Source organism: Oncorhynchus masou, chromosome 28 (assembly GCF_036934945.1).
Source record: "Oncorhynchus masou masou isolate Uvic2021 chromosome 28, UVic_Omas_1.1, whole genome shotgun sequence".
NCBI classification, from domain to species: domain Eukaryota; kingdom Metazoa; phylum Chordata; class Actinopteri; order Salmoniformes; family Salmonidae; genus Oncorhynchus; species Oncorhynchus masou.
In genome coordinates, this window is record NC_088239.1 from 15704821 (window position 1) to 15730752 (window position 25932).

General features: G+C 43.9%; 1 protein-coding gene across 1 annotated transcript in view; it reads right to left on the reverse strand.

The window, feature by feature from the left end:
* The window catches only part of LOC135517253 (brefeldin A-inhibited guanine nucleotide-exchange protein 1-like), a 113474-nt gene that overhangs the window by 20771 nt on the left and 66771 nt on the right, over positions 1-25932 (reverse strand). The window contains 26 exon segments of the mRNA XM_064941381.1: positions 2129-2300; positions 2588-2727; positions 2906-3059; positions 3195-3267; positions 3560-3698; positions 3919-4054; positions 4258-4387; positions 4493-4623; positions 5168-5328; positions 8853-9025; positions 9971-10122; positions 10722-10891; positions 11019-11059; positions 11200-11290; positions 11454-11598; positions 11898-12056; positions 12282-12562; positions 14637-14802; positions 14982-15066; positions 15242-15447; positions 16875-16986; positions 18480-18681; positions 21115-21223; positions 21330-21469; positions 21571-21670; positions 22447-22681. Of these exon segments, the coding sequence (XP_064797453.1) occupies positions 2129-2300; positions 2588-2727; positions 2906-3059; positions 3195-3267; positions 3560-3698; positions 3919-4054; positions 4258-4387; positions 4493-4623; positions 5168-5328; positions 8853-9025; positions 9971-10122; positions 10722-10891; positions 11019-11059; positions 11200-11290; positions 11454-11598; positions 11898-12056; positions 12282-12562; positions 14637-14802; positions 14982-15066; positions 15242-15447; positions 16875-16986; positions 18480-18681; positions 21115-21223; positions 21330-21469; positions 21571-21670; positions 22447-22681 (3803 nt within the window).

A 25932-nucleotide genomic window follows, 5' to 3' on the forward strand; every position in this document is an offset into this window, starting at 1 on the left:
ATGTGAGTATAACAGAACTCATATGGCAGGCAAAAACCTGAGAAAAAATCCAAACAGGAAGTGGGAAATCTGAGGTTTGTAGATTTTGAACTCAGCCCCTATCAAACACACAGTGGGATATGGGTCATCTTGCAGTTCCTAAGGCTTCCACTACATGTCAACAGTCTTTAGAACATTGTTTCAGGCTTCTACTGTGAAGGGGGGCCGAATGAGAGCTGATTGAGTCAGAGGTCTGGCAGCAGCCTCGATCTCGGTCATGCGCGCTAACATGAGAGGTATCTCCCGTTCCTTTGCTTTTCTACAGACAATGAAATTCTCCGGCTGGAACATTATTGAACATTTATGATAAAAACATCCTAAAGATTGATTCTATACTTAGTTTGACAAGTTTCTACAACCTGTAATATAACTTTTTGAACTTTTCGTCCGAAGTTCGGCTGGACCTGAACTCACGTTTGGATTTGTTTATCAAACGCCCTAACAAAAGAAGCTATTTGGACATAAATGATGGACATTATCGAACAAAATCAAACATTTATTGTGGAACTGGGATTCCTGGGAGTGCATTCTGATGATGATCATCAAAGGTAAGTGAATATTTAGAATGATATTTCTGACTAATGTTGACTGTGCAACATGGCCGATATTTCATTTGGCTGGTGTGGGCTCTGAGCGCCGTACTCAGATTATGCTTTTTCCGTAAAGTTTTTTGAAATCTGACACAGCGGTTGCATTAAGGAGAAGTGTATCTAAAGTTTCATGCATAACACTTGAATTTTCATTAACATTTACAATGAGTATTTCTGTGAATTGATGTGGCTCTCTGCAAAATCACAGCATGTTTTTGAACTACTGAACATAACACACCAATGTAAAATAAGATTTTTGGATATAAATATGCACTTTTTCGAACAAAGCATACATGTATTGTGTAACATGAAGACCTATGAGTGTCATCTGATGAAGATCATCAAAGGTTAGTGATTCATTTTATCTCTATTTGTGCTTTTTGTGACTCCTCTCTTTGGCTCGAAAAATGGCTGTGTTTTTCTGTGACTTGGTGGTGACCTAACATAATCGTTTGTGGAGCTTTTACTGTAAAGCATTTTTTAAATCAGACATTGTGGCTGGATTAACAAGAATTGTATATTTAAAATGGTGCCTAATACTTGTATGTTTGAGAAATTTGACTGTTGATTTGTTTTTGGCACCCTGCAATTTCATTGGCTGTTGGCGAGGGGTTCCGCAAGCGGAACAGGGTTCTGCTAGCGGAACCACAGTCCTAGACAGGTTAAAGAACTCAGACCATGAGAAACAAGATTCTCTGGTTTGATGAAACCAAGATTGAAATTTTTGGCCTGAATGCTAAGCGTCACGTCTGGAGGAAACCTGGCACCATCCCTACGGTGAAGAATGGTGGTGGCAGCATCATGCTGTGCGGATGTTTTTCAGCGTCAGGAACTGGGTGATTAGTCAGGATCAAGGGAAACAATAACGGTGTGAAGTATAGAAAGATTCTTGATGAAAACCTGCTCCAGAGCGTTCAGGACCTCAGACTAGGGTGAAGGTTCACAAGACAACGACCCCAAGCACAAAGCCAAGACAACACATGAGTTGCTTCAGGACAAGTCTCTGAATGTCCTTGAGTGGGCTAGCTAGAGCCCGGACTTGAACCCGATCGAAGATCTCTGGAGAGACCTGAAAATAGCTGTGCAGCGACGCTCTCCATCCAATCTGACAGAGCTTGAGAGGATATACAGCAATGAATGGGAGAAACTCCACAAATACAGGTGAGCCAAGCTTATAGCATCATACCCAAGAAGACTCGAGGCTGTAATCGCTGCCAAAGATGCTTCAAAAAAGTGCTGGGTAAAGAGTCTGAATACTTATGTAAATGTGATATTTCAGTTTATTTTATTTTTTATACATTTGCAAAAATGTCTAATAACCTGTTTTTGCTTTGTCATTATGGGGTATTGTGTGTATATTGATGAAGATGAAAAAATATTTAATCAATTTTAGAATAAGGCTGAAACATAACAAAATGTGGAAAAGTAAAGGGGTCTGAATACTTTCCGAATGCACTGCATGTGCACTGCCTGTGCTCTGGTGCAGGGCAGTGACCCACCTGCCTTCCATAGAGTGGTCCTCTGCTCGTTGCTAGAGTTGAAGGCCTTGGCGAAGCGGTGGGACTCCAACAGGCAGTCCAGCAACTTAAACAGCTGTTCTGAGGTCAGGTAGCGGTACATTCCTTGGTCCTGAGTCTCGACACGGACGTCTGCCACATCCAGAGTATCTCTCTGGACAGGACAAACACAAGCTTCAGAGAACGTTCCCAGAACATTCACACAACCAAACACAAACAGAGCCTTCACATATCACTGCTATGCCTGACAAATACTTCCCTCCTTCCCTGACATTCACTAGAAGAACATACAGTATAGACATTTCACATTTTCAAGGATCAGGACAGTCCATACAGCCAAACTTTTGAACACACATTTTTTGCAAGGAATGTGTCCTTCCACCAAGTCCCGAAGCAGTGATACCTCTCGTCCTACACGTAGGGGTGGGAGTGAGACGTTACCTGTGCAGCAGCTATGTTCTCAGCATCCTCCTTCCTGCTGGTGGCAGGGAAGAAGACCATGTTGTCTATGGTCTGGATCAGCTCCAACTGCACTACACACTTAATGAGCAGGCCTGAGAATAACCTCTGCTCCTGGATCTCTGTGGAACACACACACACACACACACACACACACACACACACACACACACACACACACACACACACACACACACACACACACACACACACACACACACACACACACACACACACACACACGATGAGCATAGGGTTGAAATACACTCCAGTGGTTCAAGGTGTAAAAGAGACACTAACTTGTTGGAGTTCGGGTTCTGGGGCTGTCCTCACACATGCCTGCGCTGTACTGACTCTGCCGCCGGGTCTCCATGGCAATCCTCTCCGCACTGTTGATGGAATGCTGGTCCTCGGAACGGGACTGGATGTCCCCTGACTTCTGGGAAATTGAATCCTGAGGGCACATGGGGAGAAGTTATTTTGTCTGGATTGTACTGGGTCATGTTGTTGTACAGTCTAATCTGGCATAAGAGATAGACCAGCTAGAGACTTAATGAAACCTACAGCTCAGTCAGGGTTTGAAACATACCAGCTGTTTGTCTGATACATCCTGTGGTGTCATGGGATCTCCCTCTGCTCCTGCTAGTCTCCATGTCAACAGTCTGAGAGGGCAGAGAGGAACAATACGGGACAGGACAGTGTTACTCTACTTATACAGTGTCATATTGCAGTACCATACACACAGACAGTCAGGTATCCCACTCTATCAAATAAACAATGGCAAAAACAGTAAAAGATCATGTCCATTTAATACCTCCATTCCTAGAGGACTTTATATGACAGCCTCAGTGTGCTCCATGTTTACATCACAAAGTTCAGCAATAACAAATCATCACAGACAATATTCCCAGCTGAATGCCAGCGATATGAATAAAGTCTGCATCAGTAGCTTACGCGTGTGGGATGGTGGTCTTGAAGATGTCCAGCATGCAGTTACAGGTCTTGTCCCAGGTCTCCAGAGTAAACTTCTCTCCATTCAGGATGACCACGTTCTCCAGACAGTTGGTGCCTGACCGAGCCAACTGCTCATTATCTAGGCCGACAGAGAGAGAGGAGAAAAGAAGTGAGGGAAAGAGAAAGACAATTCATGTGGAGAGCAGGAGACCGGGAGAAGAGAGAGAAGAAAGAGTGGCATGTGGATTGAAAAGACGAGGAATTATGCATAAGAAAGAGGGGATGAGAGTGATTGAGGACGGTGTACTCAGTATAAGTCTACGACTGTAGGTGTTTGTAGCGCTGCCGTCGGTCCTCACCTTGCTGAACACACCAGTACAGTTGGGACAGGATGTCATCCAGCAGAACGTCACTGAGAGTCTCAAAGTACTGCGTGAACACGTCAGAGATGGCGTAAAGTGCGTGGTTACAGGTCGTCGTCATCCACTCTGCTTTCTGGAAGACACAAACAACACAGAAGCGTTACCAGGGTTACACCAGTTCAAGTCATTGTAGCAGCCAAGAGGACAATCGTCCAGTTGGTACTGGATACTAGTTGTGGAACCAATGATGTACTGTAACTATGGAAATAGGTGTTGGTTCCACAGGAGATAAAGCTGGGTCTTTGATGAATGGTTATTTAGGATGTAGAGACTTGCCTCAGTTTGCTGCTCAGGCAGCTTCATGTTGTCAAAGATCCTGAAGACGATCCTGAACAGATCCTGCCACCAGTGTTTCTCAAAGGTGTGTCCATAGGTCTTCATCACCTCAAACATCACCGTCAGACCCCTGACACACACGCACTTCTTATAATACACCCTCACCATCAGTTGACTCCCACCAACTCCCACAATATTCCCATCTACGATGACACAGGACTGAAACTCTCCTCACCTGGTCCTGACGTCCAGTTTGCACCTGTTGATGATGCAGGACAGCTCAAAGAGGATGGGGAACCACCCCCTCACCCACACCCGGTCCTCTGGGACTACATTCATGTCATCGCTGGTGTAGTCTTTGAATGCCTGCCAGAGAGAAAACAGCATTATTTACACCATTTCCTGAGAGTTGATACACACACACGCAGACACACGCACATGTGGACACACACTAACTCTATAAAGGTCTCTAAGCCGTATTTACTGTTCACTACAGGCGCACGCACGCACACACACAGAACTAATCCCCTCCTCTCCTCTTGTCCACCCCCACACAAACAAACAGAAAGCAGGCAGTGTGGCTGGAGAGTGTCTGCATAGAGAAGAGACCTTGGAGAAAAGCACTGGCAGTAAGCACCAGTGATGTTTTCTAACATGGGACATTTTCAGTATATATAAATAAATAATTTGGGAGATGCTGTTATCCAGAGTGACTCACATTGTTTATCTGATTAACAAGAAAATGATGAAACCTTTAGGTGGGTCACAGTACAAAATGTTTTGGAGACCAGTCATGGTCTATCACGAACAACTATGGGCAATACCATTTGATGTTCAGAAATGACTGATATGGGTTCAGCTCTTATCTATGAGACCTGATAATAAACTCTAGGAATTGTTTGTAACTGACCTGGGGCCTGTCAGAGACGTATTTGGCGCAGTGGCGGATGAGACGGATGGCCTCCATGCTGGTGTCGGGGAAGGAGGCGTTGCAGGCGAACTCAGACAGACACTTGACTGCATCCTGGAAGGAGTCTATGGTGGCTGGGAAGTGCTTCTCAAATACATTCACTGAGAGAAGAAGAGAAGAAGAAGAAGAGATGAGAAAAAGAGAAGAAGTGGATAAAGAGAGAAGAGAAGAAAAAAAGAAGAGGAGAAGAGAAGAAAAGGAGAGAAGAAGGAGAGAAGGAGAGAAGAAGATAAGGAGAGAAGAGAAGAGAAGGAGTGAATAGAAGAGAAGAAGAGAAGAGGATAAGAAGAGAAGAAGGAGAGAAGGAGAGAAGAAGAAGATAAGGAGAGAAGAGAAGAGAAGGAGTGAATAGAAGAGAAGAAGAGAAGAGAAGAGAAGTGGATAAGGAGAGAAGAAGCGAAGAAGGAAAGAAGAGAAGAAGAGAAGGAGATCAGTGAAAAACGATGACAGGAGTTAACTTATCTGTTTATCAGAATAATATTACATGGCCCTGTCATCAAAAACACTAAAATAACCTCAAATTGAGGATTACTGAAACAATCATATTGAAATCTAAGCAGTAATATACAGTGCCTTCGGAAAATATTCAGAACCCATGACTTTTTCACATTTTGTTAAGTTACAGACTTATTCTAAAACGGATTAAAATGTTTTTTTCCCCTCAGAAATCTACACAATCTACATTTTTTTTGCATATGTATTAGAACTTAAAAACTGAAATACCTTATTGACGTAAGTATTCAGACCCTTTGCTATGAGAATTGAAATTGATCTCAGGTGCATCCTGTTTCCATTGATCATCCTTGAGATGTTTCTACAACTTTATTGGAGTTCACGTGTGGTAAATTCAATTGATTGGAACATGATATGGAAAGGCACACACCTATCAGAGTAAAAACCAAACCATGAGGTCGAAGGAATTGTCCGTATTGGTCAGAAACAGGATTGTGTCGAAGGCACAGACATGGGGAAGGGTACCAAGAAATGTCCGCAGCATTGACGTTCCCCAAGAACACAGTGGCCTCCATCATTCTTAAATGGAAGAAGTTTGGAACCACCAAGACTCTTCCTAGAGCTAGCCGCCCAGCCAAACTGAGCAATCGGGGGAGAAGGGCCTTGGTCAGGGAGGTGACCAAGAACCCGATGGTCACTCTGACAGAGCTCCAGAGTTCCTCTGTGGAGATGGGAGAACCTTCCAAGGCAATCATCTCTGCAGCACTCCACCAATCAGGCCTGTATGGTAGAGTGGCCAGACGGAAGCCACTCCTCAATAAAAAGCATAAGACAGCCCGCTTGGAGTTTGCTAAAAGGCACCTAAAGAGTCTCAGATCATGAGATACAAGATTCTCTGGTCTGACAAAACCAAGATTGAACTCTTTGGCCTGAATGCCAAGCGTCACATCTGGAGGAAACCTCACACCATCCCTACGGTGAAGAATGGTGGTGGCAGCATCATGCTGAGGGGATGTTTTTCATTGGCAGGGGCTGGGAGACTAGTCAGGATCGAGGCAAAGATGAACAGAGCAAAGTACAGAGATATCCTTGATTAACCTCTTGAAACTCTAGGGGCGCTATATAATTTTTGGATAAAAAGACGTGCCCGTTTTAAGCGCAATATTCTGTCACAAAAAGATGCTCGACAATGCATATAATTGGTAGCTTTGGAAAGAAAACACTCTGACGTTTCCAGAACTGCAAAGATATTTTCTGTGCGTGCCCTAGAACGTGAGCTACAGGCAAAACCAAGATGAAACGGCATCCAGGAAATGAGCAGGATTTTTGAGGCTCCGTTTTCCATTGTCTCCTTATATGGCTGTGAATGCGAGAGGAATGAGTCTGCCCTTTCTGTCGTTTCACCAAGGTGTCTGCAGCATTGTGACGTATTTGTAGGCATATCATTGGAAGATTGACCATAAGAGACCACATTTACCAGGTGTCCGCCCGGTGTCCTGCGCCGAAATTGGTGCGCAAACCTCAGCTGCAAGTATTTTTCCATGGAATTCAGAGAAGAAAGCAGGCTTCCACGAACGATATATCAATGAAGAGATATGTGAAAAAACACCTTGAGGATTGATTCCAAACAACGTTTGCCATGTTTCGGTCGATATTATGGAGTTAATTCGGAAAAAGTTTGACGTTGTTGGTGACTGAATTTTCGGTTCGTTTCGGTAGCCAAATGTGATGTACAAAACGGAGCGATTTCTCCTACACAAAGATGCTTTCAGGAAAAACTGAACATTTGCTATGTAACTGAGAGTCTCCTCATTGAAAACATCCGAAGCTCTTCAAAGGTAAATGATTTTATTTATTTTGGTATCTGGTTTTTGTGAAAATGTTGCGTGCTAAATGCTACTCAAAATGCTAAGCTAGCTTAGCATACTCTTACACAAATTAGTGAATAGCGATGGTTCAAAAGCATATTTTGAAAATCTGAGATGACAGTGTTGTTAAGAAAAGGCTAAGCTTTAGAGCAGGCGCATTATTTTCATTTTATTTGCGATTTTCAGAAATCGTGAACGTTACATTATGCTAATGAGCTTGAGGCTATAACTGTATACAGGTTTTTTCATAGCCAAACGTGAACAAAACGGAGCGATTTGTCCTACACAAATAATATTTTTTTGAAAAACTGAACATTTGCTATCTAACTGAGAGTCTCCTCATTGAAAACATCTGAAGTTCTTCAAAGGTAAATGATTTTATTTGAATTATTTTCTTGTTTTTGTGAAAATGTTGCTGGCTGAATTCTAGGCTTATAGCTATGTTAGCAATCAATACTCTTACACAAATGCTTGTTTAGCTATGGTTGAAAAGCATATTTTGAAAATCTGAGATGACAGTGTTGTTAACAAAAGTCTAAGCTTGAGAGCAAATATATTTATTTCATTTCATTTGCGATTTTCATGAATAGTTAACGTTGCGTTATGCTAATGAGCTTGAGGCTATAAATAGAATCCCGGATCCGGGATTGCATGACGCAACAGGTTAAAACCTGCTCCAGAACGCTTAGGACCTAAGACTGCAGCGAAGGTTAACTTTCCAATGGGACAACGACCCTAAGCACACAGCCAAGACAGCACAGGAGTGGCTTCGGGACAAGTCTCTGAATGTCCTTGAGTGGCCCAGCTAGAGGCCGGACTTGAACCCGATCTAACATCTCTGGAGAGACCTGAAAATAGCTGTGCAGCGACGCTCCCCATCCAATCTGACAGAGCTTGAGAGGATATACAGCAATGAATGGGAGAAACTCCACAAATACAGGTGAGCCAAGCTTTTAGCATCATACCCAAGAAGACTCGAGGCTGTAATCGCTGCCAAAGATGCTTCAACAAAGTACTGAGTAAAGGGTCTGAATACTTATGTAAATGTAATATTTCAGTTTCTTTATTTGTAATAAATGGCCAAAATGAAAAATAAAATAAAAATGTGCTTATGGAGTATTGCTGTAACGTAACAAAATGTGGAAAAAGTCTAGAGGTCTGAATACTTTTCGAATTCACTGTATATTTAATATAGGTATAAAAATAAAATCTTAAAAGATAGACAATAATAGAGATCAGATAATGAAGATCAGTTCTTAGCCCGAAAGATGGTTGTCTCTGAAGCGTGTGTCTCAGTAACTCACTGCTGATGTGGCCCGTGGTCTGGAAGGCCAGCTCTACGATGCTCTCATCCTGGTCCGAGGCAGCCAGGTGGAACACTGAGAAGATGTTCTTCCAGCCCGACCGGATGTTCCCCGCCTGGGAGTTGACCATCTGGGCTATACAGCGCACCACCATGTCCCTGATCGTTGGCGATCTGGAGGAGCAGGAGGAGGACATATGGGTTATTCACCTACAGTATGTGAAAGTTGCTTATTGGACTATGAGGAGGATGATCAATAGTGCAGTAGAAGTGAAAGTACAAGTACCCCTGCTACAGCCTTTGTTTAGGCAGTCTGATTATTCCCTTTCGATTGTTGTGACATGATGGGTTCCAACGGCAACTGTTGTCATAGCAAATATTTTTTTTCTGTGCTTTGATTAAGGAAAAAGGACCAGCCTCTGCACAAAAGTACTCTCACAAACATATTACACACACACGCAGGCTGAGTCTAATGAACATACAGCACCGTGGGGGCGTCCATGGCTTTATGTGGCTCCCTGCCATTTCCTCTGAGCTGTAACAGTGGGTGGATTTGGGCCTGGTAGTTCTCCTTCACATCAATGAAAACAGCTTTCAACTGTGAGACTCGGAGCCCTCCAAATTTAAGCAACTGTATCTGTGTCACTACAGAATCTGAGAAAAGATTCACAGCTTCTACTCAGTTGTCTTAGAGTCAGTTGCCAGAGTGCTTTTCTGGTGCACAAGCCAAAACCAAGGAGAAATATTCTATAAAATCCTTATCTTGCTCTCTGGGTTAGTTCTGAGTGTGCCAGTTTTCTCCTCCTCAGAGAGCTTGGGTGACTGTGGGAGTTTGACACAGTGCAGTGACTCAGTACAGGGAGACTGGCTGGCTGCAGCGCTAAGAGAGACAGGCACTGCAATGGGAACCACAGAGGTGCAACTCAACACAGACCTTGTAAGGCCAGACTACTATAGCCAAGTAGCTACACAACTAGGGAGTGTGTACATATACCAGCAGACACGCGCCGAAGCAAGCAAGCACAACCGCAAGCTGATTCGACGCAAGTAGGCAGCACACACAAACAAACACTCACACGATGCAATCAGGATGACCGTTTTCCACAACATCCCATCTACCTGTTCTTCTTCATGATGTGCTCGAAAGGCCTCAGAAAGTCCTTCTGGAATCTAAAGTTCGCCAGCTCTCCCTTCTCCAGAAACTTCATGGACAGCTGCCGGAGAGAATCCACGGCAAAGATAGCCACGTCCTCGTTGGGGTTACATCCAACCTGAACAGGGTGGCAGACACAGTGTTTTAACATCTCTACCCCACTCTCTAACATTTACCATCCCCTGTAACATTTATACTCTCTGTCCATCTGTATTATTTAGTAGCCAATCTCTACCTCTGTAGCATTTTAACACTTACACCCCCCTCCCCTGCAGCACTCGGGAAGACTAAGGCTAAATAAAGCCCTTAGATATGATTCTTAGGACCCGTGCTGTCAAAAATGTGATATTCCTGTTTTATATATCTTTTCACACAGAGGTTGGAATAATACTGTGAAATTGTGAAAATTATGATCATGTCTTTTTAGTGTAAGAGCTGTGTAATGGAAAACAATCAGAGTAAGGTACTTAATTATCACCCAGAAATGATTTAATATTGAGATAAAAATGGTTGCATTGGACCTTTAAGCCAGGTGTTCCTGACGGCAGTGTTACAAAGACTAATTAGCACCTAGGTAATCAGGTGTGTGGACTCTCTAGCCAACAACAACATTAATCAATCAATTAATGCAAATAAATAAAAGATAAAAACAGACGTCCCTGACAACCAGAGTTTCCACAACCCCTGTTAAAGTGAAATAAATCCCAACATGTCCACCTTGTTGAAGTGGTCTCCAATGACCTCCCAGATCCTGGACCACTGCAGTCTGATCCGTCCCATGTTGTAGTAGGAGATCTCCACTATCTTCTGCAGGCTGAACATGCGGGGGTGTGTGGGCGAGGCCAGCTCATCCATAGACACAGCACACAGCCAGCGCACAAAATCCACTGAGAACACAGAAACCAGTGTTAGTCAACCATCAGGAGAGCCATGGTACAATGCCAATACATCCACATCAGATAAGCATGTGATCAAATACTGTAATTGAATTCAGTTTGGATTTAGAACACTCACCAATTGCATTACCATCCAGTCTGGTAGAACCTGTGAATATTCTGCAAGAACAAGACCATGGTCACATCTACATGACACATACAGTACATTCATTCACATGATAGAACAGTGGCAGAGCTAAGACCCCAAACCAGTCAGTGGTAATACAGCAGGATCTATAAGAGACTTCTACAGTAACTACCTGTCCACAGCCACCACCACACTCTGGGAGCTGGTTTCTCCTATGGACTCCTGGATACTGAGGATCTGCTTCCGGTCTACTGTCCCACCTGCTGTGGACCACAGCACAGTCAGTCACATCTCCAGCATCAAGCATCATACCAAGCATCTCCAGAGTCAAACATGTTGTATAGTCAAGCACATCACCAGCTTGTTAACGACAGTTTATTTAACCAGTTTATAACCAGAACATGTATTAAAGGGATAAGCACTGACCCAGGCCCAGGTATTCATCATTGCTCTGCTCCTTGGTGCTGCTGATGAAGCCCTCTTTCCCCCGAACCGTCCCTGAGATGTACCTGGCCTTCACCCCCGTCCCGATCAGCTGGGCCAGCTCCAACTGACTGATACACTTCATTATCTGTAGGACGGGGGAGGGAGGTGGAGGCATACAGTCATCCATACATTCAATAAGGCTGCATTTACACACGCGTCAAAAGAGCTGATGTGATTGGTCAAAAGACTGATTGTGTAAAGCCAGCCTTAGTTAGGGTTGTTTTTGCACATATCTATTCATTAGTCTTAATTAGTTGAGATAGAAACATATTTTTGATTGCATCAAAATAAAGAAAAATGGAGACAAAAGGAAGCAATATAGCTTATGACAGCAATACTATAGTGGCTAATACTGATTACTAGACGTTGGCAGTATGTCCAGACCTCGTGCCAGGAGTTGCCCAGGTAGTTTCCGTCTGTGTGGGCGACAGTGATGAGAGTCTTGATGGTGTCGATATTCTTCTGCTTCATCTCAGTGATGCCAGAGCTGGCTGTGAGCAGGGTGAACCGTGCCAGTGCCTGGATGTACGCATCCCGCTCAAGCTGTGTGTGTGTGTGTGTGTGTGTGTGTGTGTGTGTGTGTGTGTGTGTGAGAGAGAGAGAGAGACACTATTCAGTCCTGCAGTACTATCTCCATTAAGTTTTGGAGCATGCTATCTTTGGAAAATACACCATTTCACCTTTTGATTCATAGCCCCTCATCCCTTTCATTTAACTCATATTAATCCTCAGTGAACACATGCAGTATTAGCGTGCTAGATAAACTACCTGTATGGTGAAGATGCAGGCTATCCGGATGGCAAAGCGTATTCCCTCCAGACAGAGAAAAGCCACCTCAGTGTCGTCACAGTCCTGGAGGCCCACACTGAAGGCTGCTAGGAACGGGGTCCAGGCCAGCTTGAACATGGGTCTGACGTGCTCCAGGTGTGTGGCGCTGGTGAAGGGAGCCTGGACGTGACTGACAGCCTCCATCAGGGCCTTGGCTGTCTTAGCCATCTGCTCCATCTCTACGTTATACAGTAGCCGCCGCTGCTTCTCACTGGCCACACCTGATCCAGGAACAGAAGTAAAGTCATAGCATGAACAAACCCACTCTGCTTCTCACTGGCCACACCTGATCCAGAAACAGAAGTAAAGTCATAGCATGAACAAACCCACTCTGCTTCTCACTGGCCACACCTGATCCAGGAACAGAAGTAAAGTCATAGCATGAACAAACCCACTCTGCTTCTCACTGGCCACACCTGATCCAGGAACAGAAGTAAAGTCATAGCATGAACAAACCCACTCTTCTTCTCACTGGCCACACCTGATCCAGGAACAGAAGTAAAGTCATAGCATGAACAAACCCACTCTGCTTCTCACTGGCCACACCTGATCCAGAAACAGAAGTAAAGTCATAGCATGAACAAACCCACTCTGCTTCTCACTGGCCACACCTGATCCAGAAACAGAAGTAAAGTCATAGCATGAACAAACCCACTCTGCTTCTCACTGGCCACACCTGATCCAGAAACAGAAGTAAAGTCATAGCATGAACAAACCCACTCTGCTTCTCACTGGCCACACCTGATCCAGGATCCGATACAAGGCTTCCTACATGTTGTGTTTTCAGACGAGTGCAGATTTTAAAGTAGACGAGAGGAAGCCACCTGCACAAACACGACAAATATACATCTCCAACTGAAGAAGAACCATTCCCCACTGAACAACAGACACTATCTCCAACTGAAGAAGAACCATTCCCCACTGAACAACAGACACTATCTCCAACTGAAGAAGAACCATTCCCCACTGAACAACAGACACTATCTCCAACTGAAGAAGAACCATTCCCCACTGAACAACAGACACTATCTCCAACTGAAGAAGAACCATTCCCCACTGAACAACAGACACTATCTCCAACTGAAGAAGAACCATTCCCCACTGAACAACAGACACTATCTCCAACTGAAGAAGAACCATTCCCCACTGAACAACAGACACTATCTCCAACTGAAGAAGAACCATTCCCCACTGAACAACAGACACTATCTCCAACTGAAGAAGAAACATTGCCCACTGAACAACAGACACTATCTCCAACTGAAGAAGAACCATTCCCCACTGAACAACAGACACTATCTCCAACTGAAGAAGAAACATTCCCCACTGAACAACAGACACTATCTCCAACTGAAGAAGAAACATTCCCCACTGAACAACAGACACTATCTCCAACTGAAGAAGAAACATTCCCCACTGAACAACAGACACTATCTCCAACTGAAGAAGAAACATTCCCCACTGAACAACAGACACTATCTACAACTGAAGAAGAACCATTCCCCACTGAACAACAGACACTATCTCCAACTGAAGAAGAAACATTCCCCACTGAACAACAGACACTATCTCCAACTGAAGAAGAAACATTCCCCACTGAACAACAGACACTATCTACAACTGAAGAAGAAACATTCCCCACTGAACAACAGACACTATCTCCAACTGAAGAAGAAACATTCCCCACTGAACAACAGACACTATCTACAACTGAAGAAGAAACATTCCCCACTGAACAACAGACACTATCTCCAACTGAAGAAGAAACATTCCCCACTGAACAACAGACACTATCTCCAACTGAAGAAGAAACATTCCCCACTGAACAACAGACACTATCTACAACTGAAGAAGAACCATTCCCCACTGAACAACAGACACTATCTCCAACTGAAGAAGAAACATTCCCCACTGAACAACAGACACTATCTACAACTGAAGAAGAACCATTCCCCACTGAACAACAGACACTATCTACAACTGAAGAGGAAACTTTCCCCGTTGAATAACAGACACTATTCTCAAACTTTTCCACTGATCAGTAACCCAATCTAATCAAACTACATCTCAATCCCATTTATATCTCTTTGATTGTGATGAGAATTCTATGATCCCCACAAAGATATCAGATGAAATGACTCTCGTCAGTTAAATATAAAGATGATCATTTGCAAAGATCCATTACGCCTCAAAACAGGCGTTTCATGTCTTAAACAAAGTCATCTCTGACACGCTCCATTTCAGCCTGTAATGACATTGTTGTGCTAGCAAACACAGAGGAACAGAGATACTCACTGTGCTTGTTGGATTTCAGAGTCATTTCCTTGGTCCCCTTCATAGCGATCTTCTTCCCTGCGATCTCGTCGTAGATGGCCGACAGATACTCCTCCGGTAGATCCTTGCTGTCGTTGATCCCTCTGTTCATCTTGATGTATTGTTCTTTAGTCATCTTGTTCTTAACCTTTGAAAAGTAAAAGATGAGATTTGTTACCCTGTCTGTCTGCCTGTCCACTGTTGTCTGTCTGAAATAGCATTGACATTCCCCATGTGCCACTGCTGAAGGTCTTCCGTTGAAGCTAAGTGCAGCTCAGGTGATTCTTTCTCTCAGTTCATCTTTTCAAAAACAGGCTGTTGTCTTACCTGCGGACTATGAAGGTCTGTTGTCAACATAATGATTGAGTAGGCAAGGACGTACGCAGTATCTGCACTTGCAAACTCAGTTTGCCTGAAGAGAGAGAGAGAGAGGAGTGGAGAGAGAAGATAAACATAACAGAGATTAAACAATAGTGTATGACTGGTTGTGCTAGACAAGTAGAATTAGACTAGTATTTCTACTCTGAATTGTTCATTTATCCCATCTTGTCATTTCTTGATTTCTTGCCACACCACTCCACACTCACCCCTGATTGCATTCTAGATATCTAGCAGCAAATTTCTCCATGAGCCTGTCGATCTTCTGAGCCTCTCCCGGGAGACGGAAGCCCTCGAGGAATGTTCTGAGAGCGTAGACAAAGTCTTTGCCCTGGAAGTCCATCTGGTCCACATAGGCATACATGACCTCTTTATTGAAGCGATCATTGTCTCCCAGGAACTCACCCACCTGAGTCTGAGAGGAAGGAAGAGAGAGAGAGAGAGAGAGAGAGAGAGAGAGAGAGAGAGGGGGGATGAAAAGAGAGGGACAGAAGGGGATAGAGATAGGCCGAGAGAGGCAATGATGTTGAATTCAATCAATAGATAATGATTTTTTCCTAATGCATGTGCTTCTCATTGGAAGTCAATTAACACATATTGTCCTGACAATTAACTTCAGAGACACAGCACACGGAGAGGAAAGGACTTTGTTTTCAGTAAACAGGAGTGTTGATGTGTTAAATACATGTTTCAGTCAGTCACTTCTCTGTGCTCTATTCTCCCCGCTCTGTCAGACTCTCTGGCTGTCTGTTTGAGGGCCTCTTGTTCCAAAGCAGATGTTATGAACACTCTTTAATGCAGATTACCACCGCACTGAGCCCCCCTCGAGGCCAGCCAATCAACCGGGAGAGTGCTTCACTCGTTAAAATAAACATTGAAGTGCGCTCGGGATGCGGGAATTGTATTGGAGTGGGAGGGTAATGTTGGAGGTTCAACATTAGGAGATAAGTGCCTTAATGTTTCTATGGGATGGATATGTTCTCCTTTGGGCCTGCAGCTGTGTGGAGGCCGGGTGAGAGAGCCAAATGTGTGAACCAAGAGTTTAATGAGCTAGAGTGGGTATTTGTGTATTTGCTATTGGGATCTCTATTAGCTGCTCCGATCGACCACTCTACTCTACAATCGGCAGGTCAGCAGGTAAAAGGATGACAGAGGGAAGAGCTGAATGAGGTAGAGTGGGTATTTGGGAAGAGCTGAATGAGGTAGAGTGGGTATTTGGAAAGAGCTGAATGAGGTAGAGTGGGTATTTGGGAAGAGCTGAATGAGGTAGAGTGGGTATTTGGAAAGAGCTGAATGAGGTAGAGTGGGTATTTGGGAAGAGCTGAATGAGGTAGAGTGGGTATTTGGAAAGAGCTGAATGAGGTAGAGTGGGTATTTGGGAAGGGCTGAATGAGGTAGAGTGGGTATTTGGGAAGAGCTGAATGAGGTAGAGTGGGTATTTGGGAAGAGCTGAATGAGGTAGAGTGGGTATTTGGGAAGAGCTGAATGAGGTAGAGTGGGTATTTGGGAAGAGCTGAATGAGGTAGAGTGGGTATTTGGGAAGAGCTGAATGAGGTAGAGTGGGTATTTGGGAAGAGCTGAATGAGGTAGAGTGGGTATTTGGGAAGAGCTGAATGAGGTAGAGTGGGTATTTGGGAAGAGCTGAATGAGGTAGAGTGGGTATTTGGAAAGAGCTGAATGAGGTAGAGTGGGTATTTGGGAAGAGCTGAATGAGGTAGAGTGGGTATTTGGGAAGAGCTGAATGAGGTAGAGTGGGTATTTGTTTATTTGGACCTGCATAAGTTCAATGAAATGCAGTTCACTGAAGTAGATTGGGTAAATAGATTTAAGAGGGTTCTGTACCGAGTCCAGCCTCTCCTCCTGGTGCAGGAACTGAGCGAGGTCCTCCGGGGTGGTTCCCAGCATACCTTGCTCCTGGAGGTACTGGATGCCCCTCTTTGGTTTCTTGTTGAACCTGACCACAGAACAGAGAACAGGGTCATATCTAGGTATACAGATTTTGTCAAATTGACATCAAAAGTTACATTTTCTTTCATTTTCGCTAACCCAAACACTTTTCATAACCTTAACCTAATTCTCCTAACCTGCTATGTAAGGTCTCCTAAATATGTTTAGTAAGGTGGAGGAGGAAGTGTCCCTCCAGAGCCAGTGTATAATGTATATTTTGTCCTAATTACAGTAATGAATTCATTAGTAATTGGCTAATTAATCAATGGCATTAATTGATCAATTAAGTGCCAGGAAGATATGAAAACTAGCAGGACAACATCCTCCACTAAAAGGACTGGCATTGTGCAACCCTGGGTGTGAATATATTCAGCTGTCTAAACAGTACAAGGTGAATATATTCAGCTGTCTATACAGGATAAGGTGAATATATTCAGCTGTCTATACAGGACAAGGTGAATATATTCAGCTGTCTATACAGGATAAGGTGAATATATTCAGCTGTCTAAACAGGACAAGGTGAATATATTCAACTGTCTAAACAGTACAAGGTGAATATATTCAACTGTCTATACAGTACAAGGTGAATATATTCAGCTGTCTAAACAGTACAAGGTGAATATATTCAACTGTCTATACAGGATAAGGTGAATATATTCAGGTATACAGTACAATGTGAATATATTCAGTACAAGGTGAATATATTCAGGTATGTAGTAGAAAGTGAATATTTTCAGCTGTGTGTACAGCATAAGGTGAATATATTCAGGTATACAGTACAAGGTGAATATATTCAGGTATACAGTACAAGGTGAATATATTCAGCTGTCTATACAGTACAAGGTGAATATATTCAGTACAAGGTGAATATATTCAGCTGTCTATACAGGATAAGGTGAATATATTCAGGTATGTAGTAGAAAGTGAATATATTCAGCTGTGTGTACAGCATAAGGTGAATATATTCAGGTATACAGTACACGGTGAATTTATTCAGGTATACAGTACACGGTGAATATATTCAGGTATACAGTACAAGGTGAATATATTCAGGTATACAGTACACGGTGAATTTATTCAGGTATACAGTACAAGGTGAATATATTCAGCTGTCTATACAGTACAAGGTGAATATATTCAGCTGTCTATACAGGATAAGGTGAATATATTCAGCTGTCTATACAGTACAAGGTGAATATAGTCAGGTATACAGTACAATGTGAATATATTCAGTACAAGGTGAATATATTCAGCTGTCTATACAGGATAAGGTAAATTTATATTCAGGTATACAGTACAAGGTAAATATATATTCAGGTATACAATACAAGGTGAATATATTCAGGTATACAGACCAAGGTGATCATATTCAGCTGTCTATACAGGCTAAGGTTAATATATTCATGTATACAGCACAAGGTGAATATATTCAGCTCTCTATACAGTGGAAGGTGAATATATATTCAGGTATACAGTATAAGCAGCACTAGTGTGGCTTACAGGTCAATGCCCTGCTCGATGATCTCCTTCTGTTGTTTGAGAACCTCAAACTGCTCGGGGTTGTCTGTCCCTGACATCTGTGTACTATAGCTCCCGATGCCAGAAGAGGCTGTGGAGTCCAGCGAGTTTATGCTTCCGTATTGGTTGATGGTCTCCGGGGCCTTCGTCTCATTGGTCTCCTGCTCTGAGGGCTTCTCCTGACCTGGGGACGGAGGGAAAAGAACATTGTACAATCAATGGTCTGAGTGAGATTAGCAAACACTGTAGTTGGTGTTAGGATCCCAACGCAATCAGCAATCCAGCACAGTCAGTCAGGCAAGGCAACACTAAAAGTTTTCTAACATACTGTATATTCAATTTCCTTTTTTAGTCATTATGGGGGTTCAGCCTTTAGTTTATAGATCTGGGTCTCTGGGGACTTCACTAATAGTGGGAGGGACTCTGCACTGCCGAGAGAAAGATAACGTGATTAACCTGAGGTCTTGTCTGGTGGTATATTGTCTGCTGTGGAGAGCCTGACTGTATCATACATTAAAAAGGTTTGTTATTTAATAAACCAGGCAGCAGTTGAAGCAGTGTGCAGTAACTGTAACATGGAGGTAGCGCAGGGTGTTGTGTACGGTCTGAGGGGACAGGACAGAGCAGAGCAGCCTAACAGGTCTGATGCTACTGTTGTGTGGGTGAATCAGGTCCATGGTGATTGCATACCTGGCTGTAACAGACATTGTAAGGGATCTTATTACCCATCGGAAACTCTGTAAAACATTCAGGACACCATCAGGGTAATGTGAGCTGGCAGTGTGCTTCATTTAATCAACAGCTTCAGAGAGCAGACACACGGTGGGGGGAGGAGGGTGGCACAGCCAGGGTAGGGGGAGGAGGGTGGCACAGTCAGGGTGGGGGGAGGAGGGTGGCACAGCCAGAGTAGGGGGAGGAGGGTGGCACAGTCAGAGTAGGGGGAGGAGGGTGGCACAGCCAGGGTAGGGGGAGGAGGGTGGCACAGCCAGGGTAGGGGGAGGAGGGTGGTACAGCCAGGGTGGGGGGAGGAGGGTGGTACAGCCAGGGTAGGGGGAGGAGGGTGGTACAGCCAGGGTAGGGGGAGGAGGGTGGTACAGCCAGGGTAGGTAGCAAAGCTCTCAGAGACATGTGTGGGAAAAAATGGTTAGAATAACAACTAATTCTAGTCAGATGTAGCTATTTCAAATGTACATAGAGCTGTGCTCCAAATCTATCCAGAATCTAGTGTTCTAAGGCAAATAACAGAAGACAGCAAATGAAAGGAAGACAAGGTGTCTAACACCCACAGTACTACACACAGTCAGCGTAGCCCCCTCCACCCTCTAATCTAGGCCCAATGACTCCTACTGTTGCTACAGCAACCAGTCTATCAAACACTCCACAACTTTGTACCGTTACCTGCTCTTCCTGTGATGTCAGATCAGTACAACCAGAGAACAAAGACCAGAATTAAGAGAAAGTAGAGAGTAAAGCAGTATTATCTATGTAAGGATGTAAAACATATTTTTAGAACAACAAATGATATGCATTAGCTGAGCTATCTACATGGAAAATAGCATAATGAGGATACACTTTCACGGACTCAGAAAAACACATTTTGTTTGAAGTAACCGAAAAGCGTAACAATACATTTTTAGCAGCCAATACGTCATAATTTTTAGACTCAAATTTGTCTACTCGTCTTCAGCATTGTCACTAAATGAGTTGGCACTAGCTGTACTTTGGCATGGTGACGTCCCCTCTAGCAGTGGTTGTTTGTGAATTCAGCTGCCTTCCGTGCCTTGGTAGAGTTAGCTCTCTGAGTGCCAGAAGGTAGCCTGAGGCTAGCGCTGTGTATCCCCTCTGAGGGGATATGTGGAGATATCTGGCAACGCTCTCAGAGCCTCAACTTCCCTGCCTTCGTTAAATCCCTCTTTCCTTGCTTCCGTTAAAGCCCTCCTTTCCCCCTTGGTTAGCGCCCTCTATTCTCCTTTAACAGGAATGATTCCCCTCACCTCACTCTGAAGAAAGGGGTCTAGTCCAGGAGCACTGACAGGGGCTCCGTCTGTCGCACCAGGGCTTTTCATCATCAGCAGGCTCAGGGTATCGAGTTAGTCTCCCCTGCTCTGGTCTATTAGCCTGGGTACATTATTGAATTAGCCTTTCCTTTCAGGGTCTGTATAAACTGTAGGCTACTGATGAATGCTAATCGCTAATCTCAGGGACTATGCTACAGCTACAGCTGTACTGATGAATAAGACCCTTCCCTATAACCCCAGTTAACCCGAGGCTTGACTGGTTTGACTGAGAATAAAGCCCTGGCATAGCTTGGTCCTTTTGCCCGTAGTCTGAAAGATTCCACTATACATATGTTAAACAAACAGACAAGCGCGTCACCATTTCTGATGTGGAGCATACGATGCCAGAGAGATGTAGATATCTCAACTATACTCCAGGTACTGGGGTACTGGACTCTACACATCCAAACCCTTTCCTCTTTCTGGTAACCACAAAGGAGCAGGCACAACGGTGCACTTGAAGAATTGCTAAACAGTTTTCCTCAGGACCTAAATCAAACACACTCAGTCCCCATCAGCCTCAGTGTAACTATGTGACTGTAGTTTGGTCAGTATCTTACCAAGGCTGGTCTGGGAGTTGGGGTTGACATACTGGTCCTTACTCCACTCCACCATACACTTCAAGATGGACACCAGACACTCCAGGCCTTTCTTCCTCAGGGTCAACTCCTGGCGGGAATAGAGAAATGTTACCGCAACGTTATGACAACTTTAAAGCAATATACTGTACATTTAACCAATACAGAGAAAGACAGTGGCCATTGGTCAGTCTTACCTGGAGTGGTGTTGTGCCGAGCTCGTGGCCTGCCCGGCCCTGTGCAATCTTCGACAGATCATTCACCAACCTCTCAAAGATATTAGCAGCATTCAAGTCACAATCATAATTCACATAGATATCCACCACACCCTGGGCATCTGAGGGAGGAGAGAGATGAGGGACTGTTGGTACTTGACTTGTAATAGGGATTGATGCGCTGTGCCACAGATAGCATTTCAAATTCACACCACACACTCACCTGCACATATTCTGGTTAGGGTCTGTATAACCATCCATTTATGGTCGTAGGAGCTTGTTGACGTCTCCAGAATATACAGGAAAATCTCCTTGAAGAACACCTGCACAGTGAAACAAACCATGACAGTTAAAGCGGAGGGAAACAAATAAGGGTAGCAAGAAGAGGTCAAGATGAAAAAAGCATTTTGTATCTTCATTAACAGAACTATCCACTGTAACAAATCCATAAACTCATACATCTCACTGCAAACCGAAAGCTCAACTATGAAATCATAACATCTCAACGAACAACATCCGTCTCCAGAAATGACTGTTGGCCACAAACAGTGGCAAGCAGATTAAGTCATCAACTTCAGGATGAGGAAATATTACAGCCAGAACCGCTGTGGAAGTGGACTATTAATCAGAAGCAACAGCTAACAGGTAATACTGAAACACACTGAGGCAGAACTACATTACTGTGCCATGTAATAAACTTCATCTCCCATGAATTACCTTTGTCAGGAGCCTGCTGTATTGAGAAATGTCAGTAGGTCAATATTTGAGAGGTATGACAGATTTACAACATTGGAAGCGGGAACAGGTGAGATTGGCAAATAGGGGGATGAGACAGCTATTCAGGAACAGAACAGTGTCTTGAAACCCTATAAATATGCAGGTCAAGTAGGACAACAGAAGGTGAGGGGGATTAGATGGAGAGCAAGTGTGGAGGAATATGAAGGAATAAAGGGTTTATGTGACTGAGACAGGAAGGGAAATCATATTTGAAGATAATAGCTTATCAGGTAGCTTGGTTTGCACAGACACTTTCTGGAACAAAAAAACTAAATCAGCAGCTAACCCTTTTGCGACAGAGGAACAACCAAAAGTCAGGTACCTCGATCTGCATCTTGAGGTGGGTCTTGAAGTGGGAGAGGAGAGTGAGGAAGATGGAGAGCGAGAGCGAGAAGACTTCAGGGACAGAGGAGACACCGTTCTTAGACAGCGCCACACACAGGTACTGCTTGATGGCGTTGATGAACATCTCGTTGGTCTTGAAGATGGGCCCAGCATTCTGCAGTATGGACAGGAGCAGCTGGAGGGACAGCACCTTGGAGCGCAGCTCATGGGACCTGGGAGGAAAGAGACAGGGGCGTTGAGTCAAACTTATAACATTCAAGTGCAACAGGAGTTGGATTTCAGTGTTTCCCCTATATTCATAAATCTTTGCTGGCCTTTTATTATTTTTTGGAGACACACTTTTAAAGGAATAGTGTGAGATTTTGGCAATTAAGCACATTTTTCTACTTACCCAGCAGAACTCATGGATACCATTTTTATGTCTGAGTACAGTCGTGGCAAAAAGTTGAGAATGACACAAACATTAATTTTCACAAAGTCTGCTGCCTCAGTCTGTATGATGACAATTTGCATATACTCCAGAATGTTATGAAGAGTGATCAGATGAATTGCAATTAATTGCAAAGTCCCTCTTTGACATGCAAATGAACTGAATCCCCCCAAAAACATTTCCACTGCATTTCAGCCCGGGCCACAAAAGGACCAGCTGACATCATGTCAGTGATTCTCTCGTTAACACAGGTGTGAGTGTTGATGAGGACAAGGCTGGAGATCACTCTGTCATGCTGATTGAGTTCGAATAACAGACTGAAAGCTTCAAAAAGTTGGGTGGTGCTTGGAATCATTGTTCTTCCTCTGTCAACCATGGTTACCTGCAAGGAAACACGTGCCGTCATCATTGCTTTGAACAAAAAGGGCTTCACAGGCAAGGATATTGCTGCCAGTAAGATTTCACCTCAAATCAACCATTTATCGGATCATCAAGAACTTCAAGGAGAGTGGTTCAATTGTCGTGAAGAAGGCTTCAGGGAGCCCAAGAAAGTCCAGTAAGCACCAGGATCGTTTCCTAAAGTTGATTCAGCTGCGGGATCGGGGCACCACCAGTACAGAGCTTGCTCAGGAATGGCAGCAGGCAGGTGTGAGTGCATCTGCAAGCACAGTGAGGCAAAGACTTTTGGAGGATGGCCTGGTGTCAAGAAGCGCAGCAAAGAAGCCACTTCTCTTCAGGAAAAACATCAGGGACAGACTGATATTCTGAAAAAGGTACAGGGATTGGACTGCTGAGGACTGGGGTAAAATCATTTTCTCTGATGAATTCCCTTTCCGATTGTTTGGGGCATCCGGAAAAAAGCTTGTCCGGAGAAGACAAGGTGAGCGCCATCATCAGTCCTGTGTCATGCCAACAGTAGAGCATCCTGAGACCATTCATGTGTGGGGTTGCTTCTCAGCCAAGGGAGTGGGCTCACTCACAATTCTGCCTAAGAACACAGCCATGAATAAAGAATAGTACCAACACATCCGCCGAGAGCAACTTCTCCCAACCATCCAGGAACAATTTGGTGACTAACAATGCCTTTTACAGCATGATGGAGCATCTTGCCATAAGGCAAAAGTGATAACTAAGTGGCTCGGGGAACAAAACATCAATATTTTGGGTCCATGGCCAGGAAACTCACCAGCCGTTAATCCCATTGAGAACTTGTGTTCAATCCTCAAGAGGCGGGTGGACAAACAAAAACCCACAAACTCTGACAAACTCCAAGCATGGATTATGCAAGAATGGGCTGCCATCAGCCAATAATACTTCCAAAAATAGATCAACACAATTCATACAGAAACTCTGTTACACTGTAGTTAGGGCATCTGCATAATAGATCATTATAGCATATTGTCCATACTGTCTCAATCTAGTCTGACCCATATTTCTGAACAGCTATATGATGGAGAAGTAGGAACCCAACAGATTTCTTTTTCATCTTATTTGCTCTGACTGGCTTCCTCTCTGTAATGTTCCCTATCCCTCCTCCACAGACAGTCTGATATTAAATGTAACATACAGAAAAATGGAACTGCTTCTCTGACTCACAGAAATATGGCCTGATTCTCCCCAGGCGCATGGAGCGCAGAGGAAACCTGACACAACTTTATCATTTCAGCTTGGCCTGGAAAGGGGAAGCGTGTGCAACCAAAATGCACATTTTCAGTACAATAACAAATCAACAATTTGAACAAAACATCTAATAACTGAGCCATGAACAACAAGACCGATGACCTAGGGTTTTGAATGTTTGAAGTGTCTTTATATGCTAACCATAAATCATTTGTGTGTGTGTGTGTGTGTGTGTGTGTGTGTGTGTGTGTTGTTCATAGTCAGTGGATTGAACTGAGCATGCCATGCAGCCTTGGGGTATGAAAACATTTCACTGTTGACTCACTTTAGGCCTTATCCCACTGCATTGTTCTTAGCCCTGGGCAAAGACTGGCCCTGGGCGAAGACTGGCCCTGGGCAAAGGCTGGCCCTGGGCTAAGACTGGCCCTGGGCTAAGACTGGCCCCGGGCTAAGACTGGCCCCGGGCTAGATTATCCTGCATTCACGCAAGCATGTGTTAACCCTGGGCTAAGCTTTAGCCCTGGGCTGAGGTTTCACACTTGTATTCCAAAGCCTTGAGCTTAAAGACAAACACACATGCTACCAGTGGTGGAAAAAGTACGCAACTGTCATACTTGAGTAAAAGTAAAGATACCTTAATAGAAAATAGAAATAGTAAAGTACAGAAACTTTTGACATGTGATATCGCCTCTGTACAGCAAATGCTGTGCACTGAAGAGACATCAACCTTTCTGATCCAAAAGCAAAGTCATGCAACAATATTAGTATCATGGATAGCTATATACAATTATAAACCGGGTGGTTCGAGCCCTGACAGCTGACTGGCTGAAAGCAGTTGTATATCAGACCGTATACCATGGATATATAATTTTTTTTACTCGTCTAATTATGTTGGTAACCAGTTTATAATAGCAACAAGGCCTCTGGGGTGTGTGGTATATGGCCAATATACCATGGCTGAGGACTGTATCCAGGCACTCCGCGTTGCGTCTTGCATAAGAACAGCCCTTAGCCGTGGTATATTTAAGGGATAATCAATGAGGGGCTATGCGTCCTATGGAAAATAATGAACGATGTGGAAGGTGTGTTCTACGACCCGCTAGAGGAGTTCTACTCCACTAGACAAGTTCTACTCCACTAGACGAGTTCTACTCCACTAGACGAGTTCTACTCCACTCGATGAGTTCTACTCCACTAGACGAGTTCTACTCCACTAGAGCATCCATCTATGGAACACATCTTCCACTCCATAGCAACCAATGTTCTTGTACAGATGAAAGTACTTTGTTTTTTTGTCAGGTTTTGACCCTCAGATAGGAGGATGAAATAGTATAAATGTACTTATTAAAATACCATACAGAACTCATCACAGGCATCAAAAGCAAATGCACATTTTGTGAAAGTTCAGCTTTT